The sequence below is a fragment of the Oreochromis aureus genome, linkage group 22 (genome assembly GCF_013358895.1).
Source record: "Oreochromis aureus strain Israel breed Guangdong linkage group 22, ZZ_aureus, whole genome shotgun sequence".
In the NCBI taxonomy this organism is placed as follows: Eukaryota; Metazoa; Chordata; class Actinopteri; order Cichliformes; family Cichlidae; genus Oreochromis; species Oreochromis aureus.
Genome location: NC_052962.1, coordinates 20,666,847 through 20,684,749, shown reverse-complemented (window position 1 = coordinate 20,684,749; position 17,903 = coordinate 20,666,847). Strand labels below are relative to the sequence as shown.

The 17,903-nt window shown below is 39.7% G+C and overlaps 3 protein-coding genes across 4 annotated transcripts; 2 read left to right on the top strand and 1 right to left on the bottom strand.

The window, feature by feature from the left end:
* Nucleotides 1–1,699: 1,699 nt before the first annotated feature.
* polr2k (RNA polymerase II, I and III subunit K) lies at nt 1,700–3,841 on the bottom strand. Its single transcript, XM_031742510.2, has 4 exons — nt 3,711–3,841; nt 3,442–3,510; nt 2,082–2,174; nt 1,700–1,905 (listed from the first exon to the last, which is right to left on the bottom strand). Exons 2-4 carry the CDS (start codon nt 3,500–3,502, stop codon nt 1,883–1,885), a joined length of 177 nt encoding a protein of 58 aa, XP_031598370.1. The 5' UTR covers nt 3,503–3,510; nt 3,711–3,841; the 3' UTR covers nt 1,700–1,882.
* Nucleotides 3,842–4,016: 175 nt separating this feature from the next.
* Nucleotides 4,017–12,035, top strand: stk3 (serine/threonine kinase 3 (STE20 homolog, yeast)). The gene is made up of 11 exons (XM_031742498.2): nt 4,017–4,188; nt 6,499–6,579; nt 6,705–6,833; nt 7,270–7,384; nt 7,704–7,868; nt 8,012–8,179; nt 8,276–8,413; nt 8,743–8,868; nt 8,962–9,163; nt 9,272–9,462; nt 9,590–12,035. Exons 1-11 carry the CDS (start codon nt 4,166–4,168, stop codon nt 9,746–9,748), a joined length of 1,497 nt encoding a protein of 498 aa, XP_031598358.1. The 5' UTR covers nt 4,017–4,165; the 3' UTR covers nt 9,749–12,035.
* Nucleotides 12,036–12,638: 603 nt separating this feature from the next.
* rida (reactive intermediate imine deaminase A homolog) lies at nt 12,639–17,357 on the top strand. 2 transcript variants are annotated; one of them, XM_039605128.1, is made up of 6 exons: nt 12,639–12,810; nt 14,088–14,193; nt 14,295–14,349; nt 14,437–14,505; nt 16,405–16,460; nt 16,950–17,357. In XM_039605128.1, the coding sequence occupies exons 1-6, from the start codon at nt 12,746–12,748 to the stop codon at nt 17,004–17,006; spliced, it is 408 nt and encodes a 135-aa protein (XP_039461062.1). In that variant the 5' UTR covers nt 12,639–12,745; the 3' UTR covers nt 17,007–17,357. The 2 variants fall into 2 exon arrangements, with proteins under 2 accessions (XP_039461062.1, XP_039461063.1); XM_039605129.1 differs by lacking the exon at nt 12,639–12,810 and adding an exon at nt 12,883–13,031.
* The last annotated feature ends 546 nt before the right edge of the window (nt 17,358–17,903 follow it).

Genomic DNA, 17,903 nt, shown 5'->3' with positions numbered 1-17,903 from the left:
AGCGATGCAGTGCTGCAGTAGGACAGCTCTGAAGGGAGAGCCTCAGTTTAGACTTCAGAGCAGAGGAAGCCTGGACCAGACACACACATGCGAGACACTTTAATGCTTTAATTCATCAAATTTTAAGAAAAAAAATATTGTAATTTCGATTATACGTGATTTACGCTGTATTATTGGAGGAGAAGTAACTGACAGGCAACATTTTGACACAGTGGAAAGATATAAATGATTAATTATTCTTAGGATAATTGGAGTGAGCTGCAAATCTGATCAACAGCAAACAAACAGAATATTAATCATGTAAAATTACATTTTGTAGATGGAAAATCCAGTCCAGTAATGAAAACAATCATTGAATCCAGTCCTGTTTGTCACCTAAAGGGTAGTTCAGCAAAGTAATTACTTTGCTGATGAGAACACGTTTTTCATAACTCTCTCAGCAGCATCTTAGCTGGAAGCAGCTCTCTGTTCAGCACCGGGAAATTTCATTAGGATTATTTTCTATTGGTCGACATTTTGGCATGTAATTGCATCAAATCACAGGTTCACACAAATGTTTTACACATAATTTTAGTTTTTTAATATTATCTATTATTTGTTGTGTCTTACTTGTGTAATGTGTACAAAAAACAAAGACACTGCTGGAGTCTCCTCCAGCTGCCCAGCAGCAAGTAAGTCAGAAGAATCTGTCACAGATTTTCAACATTTGTACAAATTAAACCAGTGAGACGTAGACGTGCTGGTATGAGGATTTTTGCACCTTTGAGTAGAGAGAGTGCAACAGTTTGAAATCTTTGTGCTAAGCCAAACTAAAAAGTTGCCATGGAGATATTAAGGGACTAAATGCACTAAAAAAAACTGATTTAGATTTAAATCAACTTAAAGCTAAACTTGGGGAGACGGTGTAATTTAAAGAAGTTAAAGCTATCATATTGCTGTTTTAGATCAAAAATACACTCAATGGACACTTAAGTACACCTTGCTTGTACTGGGTTGGTCCCCCTTTTGCAATCAGAGTTGCCTTAACTCTTTAATTCTTCTTCTATTGTGCAATTTTGGTGAGCCAGTATGTTTCCTGTTCTTTGTGGACAGGAAACTGAGGGACCCAATGCGGTCTTTTGTTTACATTGTGCATTCAGATACGCTCTTCCGAATACCTTGCTTGTAAGCAGTTGTCATTTGAGTTACTGTTGCCTTTTTCTTTCTTTCTTTTTTTAAATCACCTCAAAACACTCTGTCCAATCCTCCCTGGCATCAATGATGCAATTTCCCCTAAAGAACTGCCGCTCACTGGATATTTTCTCTTTTTGGGAGATGGCTGTGGGAAAATCCTGGTAGATCAGCCTGTCTGGTACCAACAATTATCCCACAGTCAAAGTCATTAAAATCACCTTTGGGGGTGAGGGGAAGAAAACATCGAAGTCTCATTTAATCTTTATTACTATGAAAAAGGCCCCAAACCAGTTTGCATTACACAAAATCAGGTTACTTCCCCCTGCTGCATTTTATTATTCTGAAAGGCAGACTTCATTTCAGGGGTCGAAAAGCCGCAAACATCTCATAGCAACAGACCAATTACACGTGACTACATGAATATAGAAAAGTCTACAAGAGCTGAAACACAAATTTTCCTGTCGTCATGGAGATGGCTACCAATTAAATCGGCTCATCAGTTAGAAAAACTGGAAAAACAGTCACGACCAATTAAAATACTTATTTTTTAATAAACCAAAACAAACTTTCATACATCTTTGACAAGCAAATGTATTGTTTAGACGGAGAATAAAATGAGTAGTTCACAAATCTGAAGCCAGGTCTATTTATTTACATGATCCCACACTACAAACAGTAAACAGAGTCAAAACTGCTCCTCTCCTCTTCTTCATCGGGCATCGAATACAACCACTGAAATCAGAGAGTCAAGGAAATCCACAGCAAACGTAGCAACCAAAAAATATCAATCAAAAACAAAATATCTGAACACTCTTTAGCATAAAGATTCATGTCTGAAATTAACTGTCAGTTGGTCATTTTTAATGTTTTCACAAGTTGTCTTCATGCACACAATGTCAAAAGGATACATCTCTTTGTTCTCTTCTTGTACATGATCCTGTAGCCACACTCTCTGCATCTGATCGGATCGCGGGCTTTGATTTCGTTCTCGGTGTGACATTCTGCAAGTGATGAGAGAAATCATGGTGTTATGTGTTCAAGTGCAGTTTGAGCAGAGCAGAGCAGCGGGCAGCACATAGTTTTTCTGCTGATGTTAATGACAGAGAAGGTTTGGACCTCTGCAGCTACTGAGTCAGCAGAGTGTTGGTAACTTTTTTTCACTTAGCGCACGCCTCTGAATTCAAAGGGGTGTGGCCCAATATTTTAGTCCATAGTGTGTAAGGTGTATTCATTTCAGTTCATTCAGATTGTTACTGAGTTTTTACACTTGCCACAAAACTTGTTAGTACTAAAATCAGGGTGGTTCCTTTTCCAGATGCAAGATGACCAACATTACATAATCATGGTGAAATATGTGTTATTGGTTCCAAAATAGTAACAATGTATCAGACTGTGAAGGAGGTTTAACATTTCCCACTGTAAACATTTAGTGAGCCTAATGTGTATGTTATGTCATCCAGAGGTCTCCACCAAGGTGGATTAAGTAGTAAAAACACTATTCAAACACAAGAACATCATGTAACTCTCAGTTAGTACTTGTGTTTTGCACCTGGAAGCACAAATACCCACAAAAAAAAAAAAAAAAAAAAAAAAAAAAAAATCATACATACATACAGAACAATAAAATTATCTTATTCCAAGCTAACTATGATTAAAACAGAGATTAGAAAAGGGGTAGGGGTCATGAGGCTATAAAGGCACCTGAGATGTAATTTCAGTGAATGGAAATCCCACACATGCCAGGTATCACAGCTTTGAATGCACAGACCGGTTTACAATAGGCAGACCTTGTGCTCCAAGTGTTATTTAGTACTAATACTGAACTCATATTTATAATTATAGACGGTAGTTATGCGAATTTTCTATAATGTACATTTTCATGTGTTAGGCAAAACAGGACATGATATAGTGTGATAGATGGTTTTCTCTAAAAACTAGTGCTGTAATACCTGAAAAAATACACTCTCAGTTATCTCTGAAGCATTAATTACGGATTAATCCTTAATTTATTAATGTCGGACAGGCTAGTTTTAGAATCTAAATTTAGCTGTAGTTTATTATTTGTTAACTTATTATGAGAGAATTGTTACTACGAAGGAACACAATATGAACAATATTTAAGGTCTCTGCGGTGTAATGTAAAAAAAAAAAACATCCAGAGGAGAAGCAGCCGTGATGGCAGTGATGAAAGGTTTGCATTAGAGCAGGTAAGATCGTACTGTTTGCATTACCCGCGGGTGTATTATTAAAGTAAAAGTTGTAATATACCTCCACATATGTAGATCATAGGCTGCTGCTTGGGCGGCTGTAGATCTTTCTGCGTATCCATTTCTGATTCTTAACAAAAAAATAGAGACAGAGATATAACTGTTAACAACATGCTAACAGAAACAGCATGGTATTGCCCGAAACAGACTAAAACAACCCATATGGTATTTAGAGCAAACAACAAATATCTTTAAAGTATCTAAAAACGCTGCATAAACCTAACAGATATGAAGTACACAGGATGGAAAGACAACAACAAGGTTTCTCACCGTTTAAACACGATAGTTGCTAGCTGTTTACCTCTCTTTTCATACTCCACAAGGCTCCTGCCTGCACATGCGTAGAACAGTCGTTCACCTCACAGCAAAGTCGCTTGTGATTGGTCGGACGATGTCTTTGAATGAGACCAGGAAAGCATAGTTGTATTTTGTGGACAGCTCTATTATCAGTAACATTTTATTCACAAGTCTCAGTTGTTTAATTGATACAAATTATTCGCTGTTTCTAAGGAGAGTATTTTTTAGCCGTTTTGTTTGTACTCCGCTCCAGCAGGGGGCGCTGCGGTGAGGCCGTAACACCGTCATCCGACGAGCCCTCAGCTGGCGCTGCTTTAGTTTTTGACAACAACGACTCAGTCGACAATGTTCTCGCCCTGACTGCTGGTCCCAAAAGTGCCACGAGTCCCTATTAGTCTGTTTTCTTTTTAGTTTTGAAGTCGTACATCATGGAGACGTCTGCGCCCAAAAGGTTTGTGTTATTTTAACTGCGCTAAAAATGCTATTATTATCGAGCTAGCCGAACAGCTAACGTAGGCGGTGGATGTCGCCGAGCTCGCTGATGCTAAGCTAACTTAGCGTTGACAGTCTTCTCTCAAACTTTCAGTTCTGTTCACGGATGTACAGATCGTTCCTCACACAGAGACGCTCTTTCTTGAGCCCTCAATTGAGTTTCTAATAGATTTGGCTAATGATGTGGTCGTTTTGTGTTCCCAAGTTTCTGTAAGAGTGTTTTGTTCAGTGGTTTGATTTGCACTTTAAATATCATTCAGTCGCATGTTAACTGAATCAGCCTCTAGTTTCCCGAGTGTCCTCCAAAAAATGAATTGCATTGTTTCTGTGTATCTTTTTATGTCTAATATTGTTGAAAGTATTTGTAAACAGGCTTTAGTTATTAGGATTTATGAAGGGGTTTTTATATATATGTGTATATATATATAATAAAGACGTGATCTCTCTTTATGGGTCTGCGTTATTGTTATTGACTTTCTTAGCCACTTAAAATGTCCTTGTAAAAGTTAAAGGTCCTCCATGTTTTGGCTTGCCTGTTTGCGCAATCTCTATTGGAAAAAAGACGTTTTGAATGTCAATAACACTTTTTATCCAAATAAATAAAAGATATATAAAAGTCACTTTGCCAAAAACTAAATGCAGCTTCTACTGCTTGCTCAAAGTGACTTGAAATCATTCATAAGAGAGAGGTATGTTTGATAGGTCATAGGCATTCATTTAGAACTGTTTAAATACCGGACACGGTATTTTTTGGCACAACTCCTGAAGACAAACCAGTATTACACGTTACTGATTACTTAGTTGGTTTCTGTGCTGTGGTGGTTCACGAGTTCACAGGCTCAAAAAAAAGACAACGCAAGTTAATTTTACCGAAGAGCTTTTTAACCACAAGGCGACAGATCTGAAGTCTTTGTATGATTGCTGTACTATTTTTAAACTATGAGATCACACATGTTCATCTTGAGATGAGAAATATTTATTTATTCCATATATGAGCACCCCTTTTGTTACAACACTATAAAGGATGATGGAATAATAATAATAATAAAGTAATATTATTAAACATTTAGGTTGACAGAATTTGGTAGGAAAGATTTTTAGAATAGTAAAATATTTTAAAAAATGAATAATAACAAAATCAAAAGAAATTAGAACTGCTTTGGAAATCATTGACAAAAATAAAATTGCGTAATATAAAGACAAAATAAATATAGAGTAAAAATTGCTTAAAAGTTTACTATAACATTAATAAATATACAATGAAATTAAAGAATGAGTCTCCAAAAATAAATATTTGAACAAAATAAGTGATGATGATAATAATAATCATCATCATCATCATCATAAATATAATAATAGATATTGAAGTAAATTACCAAAAACATATAATTATAAAACACTATGTGAAATTCAGACTGAATAAGTTTTTTATTTTGGATTCAAGGAAAAACAGCAATATTTTCAGCTCTTCTCACAGTCAGTGAAAGGCTTCTCTGAAAGACTTTGAGGACACAATACTTAAACGTTTCTGTTCTGCTTAGTGGAAATTAACAGGAACAGCAGGATGTGAGGGCCTTTCCAGCTTCATATAGCACAAGCTTTTCTAAGAGGTAGTATTGAAATACCCTTATAATGGGGAAAAAAACACACAATCTGTTTGTGTCTTTGTCAGAGCTCATGTAGGATCATTTTTAAATGATTGAATCTTTTGATTCATTGTGTTTGATTTATTCACTAGAGCCAGACTGAGGAACCTTATTGAAGCTTGCGTCACTAAGTGTTGCTCAGGGAGAAACGACCTCCTTTAGTCTTGTATTGCACGTGATAATATTTTTGATCAAGTCAGAAAATAGTGAACAGTGCATGTTGGGTTGTGCTTTCACTTTCACAATAACATTTTTTGTCGATCACATTGAACTTAACTGGCTAAAATGACATTTCTGCTCTGAGTAAAATAATGACTTATTCCTGTTGTTTGGCTGCGGTGCTGATTTTTATCTGTGAAGAAGTATTACCTCATATTGTGGTGTTTGAAAGCACCGATGCACAAACCTAAAAATATCTTTAAATTACAACAAACGGAAATTATAATAAGTTGCAGTCCCAGTGTGTTTGACATTTATGTCCAGACTAAAAATCACCCACAGCCGTTCATTTATTTACAAATGCTGAAACGATGCCGTGTCTCCTGTTTTGTAATGTTTAGATTTGCCTTTTCCACTTATCATTGCTTTCACTTTTATATTCCTGTCTTATTCACTTTTTACAGTAAGCTGAAAAAGCTGAGTGAAGATAGTTTGACGAAACAGCCAGAGGAAGTGTTTGATGTTCTCGAGAAACTCGGTGAAGGGTAAGAAGTCTTAACTTCCATTTTTACAGCTGACCATTGCGTAATGAATCTCTTTTTAAGTGCTGTCAGTTGTAATAAAGCACTGCGGCCGTACATGTGACTTTAAGCTTTGTGTGTGTTTCTAGTTCCTATGGCAGCGTGTTTAAAGCCATTCATAAGGAGTCCGGCCAGGTGGTGGCCATCAAGCAGGTGCCTGTGGAGTCCGATCTGCAGGAAATCATCAAGGAGATCTCCATCATGCAGCAGTGTGACAGGTGGGACAGCAGTATGTCTTTAACCATACCGCCAGTTTTCCCCTTAAAAGCAGAGTTTTTCCTCAATATGAAAAATGTGGCGTCCAGTAAACAGTTTTGAGAGAAAATCATTGTTTATTTGCAGGCTCAGAATACATTTTTTGTTTATCAGCTGCCCCAAATAACAGGGAAGTGCACAGTTGTTCTGTTTAATTAGATAAGAGCCTCTTAGTGTTAACTGTACGCAGACCAGTTGCACTTAGCTTCCTCTCAAAGGTCCATTCTGAGCCAGGAAAACCCTCAAAAGACATTTTACAGAGATAATAATGGAGGAAGTATGACATCATCATCATAGCCTATGTAGCTCTCTCGTGTCTGGATCCATGAGATTTTTTTTCTCACTTCTGCTCTGTATCTTCTCCTTTGATAACCACTCCATGTTGCATTTCCTCCCCAGCCCCTATGTGGTGAAATACTATGGCAGCTACTTCAAGAACACAGACCTGTGGATTGTGATGGAGTACTGCGGCGCTGGCTCTGTCTCTGACATCATCAGACTGCGCAACAAGACGGTGGGTGTCTACGCTGAGCCGCAGCGACGTGTGTAACTGTGCTAAAACTTAATTTAAAAGTGCCTTTGACCTGTTGTCAGTAATGACTGCAATGGCGGCTTTAATTCACTAGTTTTTGTGTCAGGAAGAAAAATATTTTTGATAAAGTTTCAATTCAAAGTGCAGTATTTATTGCGACTTAAAAGTGAAAAGATCTCCAGGTTGAACTTGTCTTTAACTGAACTCAGCAAACTAATGATTATAAAAAAAAAACTACAGACAAGTGCAGCAGTTAATGCTCTGTTTTTTCATGTTTGTTTTTTACTCTTCAATCTCTCAGCTGACAGAAGATGAGATCGCAACCATCCTTAAGTCGACGCTGAAGGGACTCGAGTATCTTCACTTCATGAGGAAGATCCATCGGGACATCAAAGCAGGAAACATCCTTCTGAACACAGAGGGACACGCCAAACTGGCAGACTTTGGGGTTGCTGGACAGCTGACGGTAAAATTGCGGCATATGTCAGTAGTGATAAGATGAAGTAATGTCTGCCAGCATGATACTGTTTGTAATTTGCTTCTGAGGAGTTCTCGCTTGGTCCTGTCATGCTCTAAAAGTCTGGGGTAATATATATTCCCACTCTGTAGGACACCATGGCGAAGAGAAACACTGTGATCGGTACTCCGTTCTGGATGGCACCCGAGGTAATTCAGGAGATCGGCTACAACTGTGTAGCTGACATCTGGTCCTTGGGCATCACATCCATAGAGATGGCAGAGGGTAAACCTCCTTATGCAGACATCCATCCAATGAGAGTGAGTAGAAACATTTCTTCTTGTTTTAAATGTGTTGTGAAAAACATTTTTCCTCTTTTTTTAATCCACCCTAATCCTGTTATCGTGTTCCTGCAGGCAATCTTTATGATCCCGACCAACCCTCCTCCAACATTCAGGAAGCCGGAGCTCTGGTCAGACGAGTTTACAGACTTTGTCAAGAAGTGTTTAGTGAAGAACCCGGAGCAGAGAGCGACGGCCACACAGCTACTACAGGTAAGAAGATGACCTCACCACCACATACATGGATTACTACTATTATTATGTTATTTGAACAGGGAAGGAAACTAAGAGCAACTTGGTGTCCTTCCCTGTTCAAATAACTGATACAAAATGAAAGCAAACATATAAAATAGAGCGCAAATAGTCTTCCCCAGATACCCCGGAGAGTTGTAAATATGGAAAATTTAATGCCGTCTCAGGCACATTATAAACATAGGAAGGTGTAACACATTATGCTGGGTGTATATACTCGTATGGAAATACATTTGCATGTAAAATATAGTTCATATAACTTTTATCCTTTTGGTCTTGTGAATCTCCAGCATCCATTCATCAGCCAGGCCAAGCCAGTTACAATCCTGAGAGACCTGATAACTGAAGCCATGGAGATGAAAGCCAAGAGGCAGCAAGAGCAGCAGAGAGAGCTGGAAGAGGAGGATGACAACTCAGTGCGTGTGCTGATTTATTCACAGAAAGGTCTGGGGTGAAGAAACCTCAGATGTAATGCTGCATGTCTTAACTCTGTTCTTTATTCCATCCAGGAGGAAGAGACAGAGGTGGATTCTCACACTATGGTTAAGTCGGGCTCAGAGGGCGCCGGTACCATGCGCGCTACCAGCACTATGAGCGACGGGGCGCAGACAATGATTGAGCACGGCAGCACTATGCTTGAGTCTGACCTGGGCACTATGGTCATCAACAGTGATGATGAAGACGAGGAGGAAGACCAGGGATCGATGAGAAGTGAGCATATATATCATGTCCGCCTGAATGAGACTGTGTCCAAAATATTCTGTACAGTAAATTTATTTTGTTTCCTTCGAGAGTTTAAACCATTTTCCTCCTCCACAGGACATGCCACCCCCCAGCAGCCGATCCGTCCTTCCTTCATGGATTACTTCGACAAGCAGGACAACAAGGCGGCCCAGCAGCAGGAGAGCTACAACCACAACCAGTCACAGGAGCAGCAAGGCTACCATATCCAGTCCAAAAACGTCTTCCCTGACAACTGGAAGGTGCCTCAGGACGGAGACTTTGACTTTGTGAGTGTCATCCATGACTGTTGTAGTGTTATTCATTGTGGAAATGTTTACAGCAGCAAAACAGAAGCAGCTCTGAGTGTTGTGACTCATTTTTTCCATCTGTTGTTTTTTCTGTGTTGCCTCTCAGTTGAAGAACCTGGACTTTGAGGAGCTGCAGTTGCGCCTGACTGCCTTGGATCCCATGATGGAGCGGGAGATTGAGGAGCTCAGGCAGCGCTACACCGCCAAAAGGCAGCCCATCCTGGATGCAATGGATGCCAAGAAGAGACGACAACAGAACTTCTGAGTGCCCCTCCTGACCCTGACCTCCTCTGATCTGGATTTCCCTAAGCCACGGTAAACAACAAATTCTGTCCGGTGATTTCGGGGGAACCAAACCAATCTTATTGGATGCCCTCTGCTGTTCTGGCCGCCTGTTAGCTGACCTCTAAATGAAGTAAGATGCTTCCTTTCCTGGGTGATGTCTGTTTGGTTCTGGGAATCCACACCCTGCCAAAAAAAGAAAAAGGAGAACCAAGCTGTGGCTGTAACACATCTGAGAGTCACACAAAGAATTTCCTCTTTAATCAGCGAAAAGCCTTTTCTTCAGCAGGAGCAGTGAGCGAGGTCGATGGCATTACCCCCACCCCCCACCTCCCCGAGACTTTTTACCTTCACTGTAAATAAAACATAGAGCCTAGTTTGGAAATACCTGCAACAAAAGCTGTGGAGGTTCATCCATGACCAAAGACAATCGAGGTGATGTTGATGATGAAGTTGCCTTAAAATATTTGAAACCTGATTTTTCAACATAAGCAATGTAGTAAAACAACCGAGTCTTTGGATGGGCACATTTGTTTCCTCAGCTGGAGAAGAGTTGGACGAGAGACTATTGAAAGCTTAAAAAAATCCAGTGGATGTCGAAGAACGGATTGCGCATGTTTTCAGCTATTTTGTGGACCAGCTTCTCTTTAGTCTGCATTATCTTTTATTTAAATTAGGTGCTCCAGGTATGACATTCTGGGTTTCCTGGGTTGCACAGTCTATAGTGGCAGATCTGAAGCATCTTTTAGTGCCTCGTAAACACACATGACACTCCCTCACTGCTCTTCATCCTCAACACCCTGAAATGTTAAAACAAACTTAATTTCCAAATAGGGGGAAAAGGTGAAAGTCATTCCTAAACACTGCACAGCATTCTTTAAATGTTTAAGTTTGGATAACTTTGATTTATTTTGATTGTTCCACTTTGACTGATTGACTTGAGGCAGCATTAAGAGAGCTGAGTGACGAGGCCAGGCCCTGAATTATTGCATAAATGGTTTAATTGCTGTTTTCCACTTAAGGAAAAACACATCAGGTTGAGACAAAAGACTCGAGAGACGTAACAGTTGTACTTAAAACCAGAGCCGCTGCATCAGCCACACACGTGATTTCTACTTGTTCTTCTTATTTTTAGATGATAATTTTTCCTCCATTGGATCAAGTTTTCTTTTTTTTTTAAATTTTATTTTCCCTGCAGCTTTTTTCAGCTATCAGTGAGACTGTTTTCCGTTTCCTGATATTTGAAGGGGAGAAAAAGACAAAAAATGTGCTTTGTGGGTTTTGGGACACAAGCTTTGGCTTCTTTTATGTGAACATGAAGGCTTTTTCCCTGTATTTGTAATAAGTGAGGAATGTTTTCCTTTCTTATCATAAATGAAGTCAGCTGTAAAATTTCCCACACGCTGCATATGCTTGTTGGAGCGCTTTAGTAACCAAATTCAAAGGAATTTAATCAAAAAATGAAAAGAAGAAAAATTTGTAGGTTTTTACTCCCCAAAATCATCAAGCATGTTGAATGGTTACCACATTTTTTTTTTTTCGTCTATGTATCTGGCTTCTGGCTCTAATTCAGCTCTTCTGCTAAAGTATGTGTTACTTTTTAAGCGCTAATAATGACCCTGTGAATGAATGAATTCATCCTGTCTTAATGTTAAACACATGCAGTGAATCTGCTGGTTGCTGTTACATATGAATGTGGTTTGTAGGTGAAGCAGATGGAAACCCTTCATGAATTAGGCCTGCAGTTCACACAAGCATTCACTTTATTTATTAACCGCTCTGCTTTCTTTTCTTTTTGTGACACTGGTTTAAATATGGTGGCTGATTTGGCTGTTAATATTTTGGCCCTTGGTCATGTAAATGTGGTTGGACTATGCATGTTTATACTTAAGTTTGCTCTGTAGTAGAACGCTGTTGTATAAGGAAAGAGTAATGTTTAAGAAGAAAATGTGGGATTCCTTTAATTTTGCTTTTATTAAAAACTATTGAACACTGAAAAGGCCAATAGTTTGTTTTGTTGTTTTGTTTTTTATTATTATTATTTTTTTGTTTCTTTAGAACTGGCTGTAATATGTACAGTTACCTAAAGCCACCTTTTGCTATATCATTATGATTTTTGTCTTCATTTACTTCAGTTATTCGGTTTATGTAAAGATTGAAGGGTGTAGAGTGGAATGTAAGCATTTAATTTATTATGTTCTGTTTGTAATACTTTAATAAAGTTTCGAAAATGTGGAAAAAGTAATAAAAGTCACATATAGTTAATCAGAGCTGGCTTTGGTGTAATCTTTAAATGTGGACGGATTGATACCAACATGACATGATTAGATACTCTGATTTTATTATGTAGTCCGTTGAATTGTCTTACTTTTTTTGGAAATGGAAAAAAAAAATACAACAAACACACACTATGAAAAGTGCATGAAAGTTTTTGCATGACTGTCACATCTGCTTTATTCTTAGCCTGTAGCACAGAGAGACGGGTACATTTACATTCCTGGATGCCAAAAAACATGAAAAAAAATTCCCATGAAAAGCTGAATAGTATGTTTTGTGTTAACTAATGTGGAAAATAAAAATCGCTGTGATTTAGTGGTAAATTAAATGTGTTCAGTATTTGCAAATTGATTCATCTCATAAATCATGACCCACTGGCTCTCGTTATAGGTTAAAAATATCGACCCTGCATTTACTTGGTATCAGATCGATAACAAAACTTACAGTATCGGGCAGTACCGCTGATCTTTGCCTTCATAAAGGCAGGTTTGACGCCCTTCGCCGTAACTCTTCTGCCAAGGGCACATTTCATTTTCTATTGAACGCCTTTTTATAACTATAAGCGCTCCTGCTGCTCCTATATTCAGTGCGGTACGGTAGACTTTACGGAAACAGTGTTCCTTTTTCTGCAGCTTTTCTTGCACAGTCGCATTAATCGCAGCTCTTCGGAAAGGTCGGCAGCAAGCTGAAAAATCTGGGAAGCATGTCTGTGCTCAACAGAAAGGTCGTTAACACTGCGTCGGCCCCGGCTGCCATCGGCCCATACAGGTGAGACGTGTAGGCTATGTTCCGATGTTTGATCAGGGGCGGCTCTTACAGTTCAGTGAACTCAGAGAGAGAACCAAAGTTAAAAGTTTCTCAGTGGGGCAAAGGGACCCCAGCAGAGCATGAAACCGAGTAAGGTAGACAAGCAGGTGGCTTAAAATGGCTTCAATCCGTCGCCAAATCATCTACACACCAAAAGCTCCTGTGAGGCAGGGAATATACAGGTAAGGGCAGGTGTCCCGAAGAAAGTGCTGGGACTTTGGGAAAGTGCTTAAACTTGTTCTGAATCCATCATAACTCGATCAAAGTTCACACGTGGTTTATAATTTATTTTTAATAACTAACTTCCCAAGACCGAGTGGGGTGATTTATAAATCCAGCTGTTTGTTTGTCTGTCCTGTTTGAGCAGTAGCAGCTTTTCACAGTTTCTTGCTGTGCAGAAAATTATGCAAAGGCGTTTGGGGTCAAATACACGTGTGGGTTTTCATACATGTTTAACATGTTCGGACTGTAACTTTTCCCTTATAATCACTACATTGTAATGGTTAAGAGACCTGCAGGTAGTAAGATTTACTGCAGCAGAAGTCTCGATTTTTACAATTTTTTTCTGAACAAAATTATTTAAGTACTGCACATCTGCAAAACAATTAAAACAGAAGACACAAAAGATGTTAAAATACACTACTTGGTCTCTATTGTAATTAATCAATTATATTTTGGTGTTTAAAAATGTACACTATTGTGGTGTAATGTATCATTCACTCTAAACCAGTTTGCAATGTTACTGAAATAAATAAATAAAATTGTAGACATTTCAGGATGAAATTCTGAAGTTGCCAGAGGTCTAGGGAGAAAAGCCCGAGTTCTTCAGAGATGAGGATGAGGAAGGCAACAGTATCTCAAATAACCACTCGTTACAAGTGAAGTATGCAGAAGAGAATCTCTGAATGCACAACAAGCTGCAGAAGACCACAGTGGATGTCACTCCTGTCAACCAGCAACAGGAAACTGAGGCTCTAGTTTACACAGGCTCACCAAACCGGACAGAAGATTGGAAAAATGTATCCTTGTCTTGAGTTATGCTTTAACATTCGATCAAAATTTGGCAAAAACAACATGAAAGCGTGGATCCGTCCTGCCTTGTATCAGTGATTCAGCCTGCTGGTGGTGTTGCAATGGTGTGAGGAAATATTTTCTTGGAACTGTCGGCCTCTTGTTTCACTTTCTCCTGCTGAAACATCATCCTGAAAAAGAAACCCCTGTGTGTGTGTCGTTTTCAGCCAGGCGGTGATCGTGGACAGAACCATGTACATCTCCGGTCAGCTGGGGATGGACGTCGCCTCCGGGAAGCTGGTAGACGGAGGAGTGCAGGCTCAGGCCACACAGGTGAAACTCACTTCTGTCAGTGTTTAGATCAGCCACAGCAGAAGTTGTGTCCACAACAGAATCCTAAAATTCAAACAAATCTTTCCCATCGTGTGCTTCAGGCGCTCGTCAATATTGGGGCGATCCTTAAAGCTGCCGGCTGCGACTACAGCAACGGTGAGAAACTGAGCTTCTCCTCGTATGTTTCACATGTTTTGAATATTAAACACGAGCTTTCAGAGCACATAAACCCTTTCATTTCAGTGGTGAAGACTACTGTGTTGCTCGCAGATATAAACGACTTCAACAACGTCAATGAGGTCTACAAGACATGTAAGCCAGCACTATATTGTTCCTTTCATTTTGACCACACTAGCAGCTCTCTGAATAGACAGGGAGTAGGAAATACCCCCTGGAGCACTAAATGAGTGTCAGTCCGCAGGTAAAAGTAGTCCCAACTGGTTAAATAAAAGAAAAACTACAATCTTGGTTTAGATTTATGAATGAACATTTGTGGTCTGCTTTCTTGTGACAGCTGGCCTTGCATACAGGTCTCACAGACATGACAGCATTTTCCTTTATTCCATGCTATCACATGGCAGTTAAAAAAAAAAAAAAAAAAGCCTTTTTAATTTAGAGTCATAATGAAACTTCAAAAAACTGAGCTGGATGCACTTCTCTCAAATCTCTGAACTCTTCATGAAAGTAGCCACAAGGGGGCAGCTTTGAGCCAAGATGGTCAGAGCTTTCCTTACGCTGTAAAATCTAATATCTAATGTATTTTTCTAATTTAAGCTTGAAAATTTGCTTCTTAGTGTAAATCAGTGACCAGTTATTCCATTTAAATTATATAAGAGTTCATTCTGGTCCATTTTCAGGTCAGTGTGAGACTTTCTGCAGGATTACAGAGTGCTGAGTGTTTTAGATAGATCGGTGAGTTGGTCTGCATCCTGGTGCGTTACTATGGAAATGAGGCTATGATTGAGGAGGCCGCTCTTAAAAGTGAGGAAGTGAATTCTCTCCTCTGTGTGTGTGGCCTGCTTAAGGATCTTTGAGGAAGTCAGTTAATGTCTCCCAGAGTTTGTGGAATGAGGAAGTAAAACACAGATGATGAATGATTCTTTCAGAGGACTTTTATTGTGAAAACAGAAGCCCTAATCATATAAGGCAGGATGTTTGTGAGCTGGTGCAAGTCCTAGCTTCAGTTTCCTGTTTTTGACTGAGTGACACCCAGAGCGTGGTCTTCTGCCGCTGTAGCCCAGGTTCAGAGATCCTCTTCAGGAGAGGTGGAAAAGCAATTTGTGAAAGTTCAGCTTGAACATCAGCAGGTCGTGTCGATCGTGTCTACATCCCTACGTTCAGTTGCTGATGGGCTGATTTTGATATTTGCATTAACAAGCAGTTGAAAAGATGTGCCTAATAAAGTGGCCAGTGAGTGTATATTTTAATGAAATTTTAAAAGTGTGCAATTCTTCCTGAGGCCACACACTGGCCTCCATACCTGCCAGCCACCTGAGGTGATCCCTCCCCCCTTTAAACTGACATCTTTGAGAAAAATGACAGGTGTTTAGGAGTCACCTGACCTACGCGCTCACTCAGCTCTTCCTCTGCTGCTCGACAGCAGCCTCCTCACTCACATCCTCCTCGCGGACCATAACAGTCAGGTGTAATGGAAGCTCCGGCACACAGTGAGCTGTAAATAGACACCGCTGTGCAGGCACACAACTGTAACCCAACTTTCCCAGCAGGCATTGCTGCAGTGGACTCCCACCTTTCTCTCTCGCACTGCCACCTAAACCACAGGCAGGTTACTTTCCCTGACCCTGGTGAGAGGAAGGAAAGGAGATGTTTCACTAAACTCTGTTTTGATCCTTTAAACTCAGCCTTTACTGGTTTATAAACACTGGTTTAAATCTTAAGTTAAGGCAAAAATGTGCCTTTCCAGGTTGTGTGTGTGTGTGTGTGTGTGTGTGTGTCAGCTGCTGCTATACACCAGCCAAAGGAACTTTCTACCCAGCTGCTAAACAGCACCTGTGCTTGTTGTTTTATTGCTTATCTGTAATACATGGGTAAATGATCTAACCACTCATAAATAAAGCCTTTCATATTATTAGAAGCTGAAATGAACCATTCAAATTGAGATTCATAGATGGATTCACTGATGGAAGTGAATAACTTCACCGTGCTTCTGCAAATGCATGCAAATCTAACGAAAATGTTTTCCCTCCCCAGTTTTCAGCAGTAAGTTTCCTGCCAGAGCTGCCTACCAAGTCGCTGCTCTCCCCAGAGTGAGTGTTAACCAAAGCTTTAGCACTGTATTACATTATGACACACCCACTTTAAAGTCCCTGCTACTGTGCACATGTGGATGATGTCATGAATTTCATTTTTATGCTGATCGGAAATGGAAAGGTTGAAAAAGGAGGGATTTGTATTTTATTTTAAACCACAAATCAAACATATTAATCATGTTTTGGTGACTTAATTTGCTTACACTGTCACACAGCGGAGACTCTGCTGCTATTTGGACAAATGAGTAAATGTAGTGTAAATGCTGCTTTTGGCCAAATTCAAGTTATTGCTGCTAAAGGTGGATCTACAAGCTGCAGAATCATGGGGATCACTTGGTTTTTCATGGGACTGCAGAGATGTGTATAAAAGCTTTTTGCAGGGGTTTTGAATGACTGTGTGTGTGTTCATTTTTGGACAATATTATAATTTAATATTTCGCCTCTGCAGTCATTTCCTCAACCTGCGTCTCCTCCTTTTCTCCTCAGGGTGGGCTGGTGGAAATCGAGGCGATCGCTGTTCTCGGTCCTCTCTCCGACTCCTGACTAGCCGGCCGCATAACTAACAAGCTGTAGCGCCACCAAGTGTCATTATAGATTCACTGTGGAAGCCTGATTGTATTTCCAGAGAACACCTGAAGAGCCACATTGAATTTCAACATAGTCTTTTTCAGTGTTTCAAGATTTAAATTTCCAACAGAGCAACATTCAGTTGTTAATACCTCACAGCCTGCTCATTAAACGGAGAGTAGGGATACAGTAGGACTGGACACAACATCAAGCCTCTTGGCTTCTGGTTTGATAACTTCACTCATTAAAAAAAAGGAAAAATGCTGTAACACATCAGTGTGACATGTTTGCTTTCATCCTGCATCAAATTAAAACACAGAGAATATGTGTACTGGGTTTTATTTTAAGGTATTACTAATTACAGATTTTTGGGACTACTAAAAATCACGACACATCAGGAAAAAAAATTGATCTTGTAAGGATATTCATTAATCGCCACCACTTTGGCGCTAAGGGGCCGCACCTGACCACGTCCAACTTCCCTGCTCAAGTATGTTACAGTGGCCTTGGCAAATTCACACTTTGCCAGGTTGAGTGTCAGAGCTGCTTAGGCCAAACGGTGAAATACTTGGCGTAGGGTTTGCAAATGATCTTGCAACGTTTCAGTGTAAACCACCAGATCATCCAGATAGGCACTGCAGTCAGAAAGGCCACTCAGAACTTTATTTATCAGCCTCTGAAAGGTAGCAGGTGCGTTACACATCCCAAAATCATGATCTTTTGATAAACTAAAATGTTATGGATTTTCACCAGCTGCTCTGTGCTGGATGAAAAGTTACTTGCCTGGAAGAAGGCAAAAGGTTTATTATAATGGCTATTTCTCTGAGGGCTGCGACATGAACTATGCTCTACCTTAAGGCAGTTGCCTCAGTC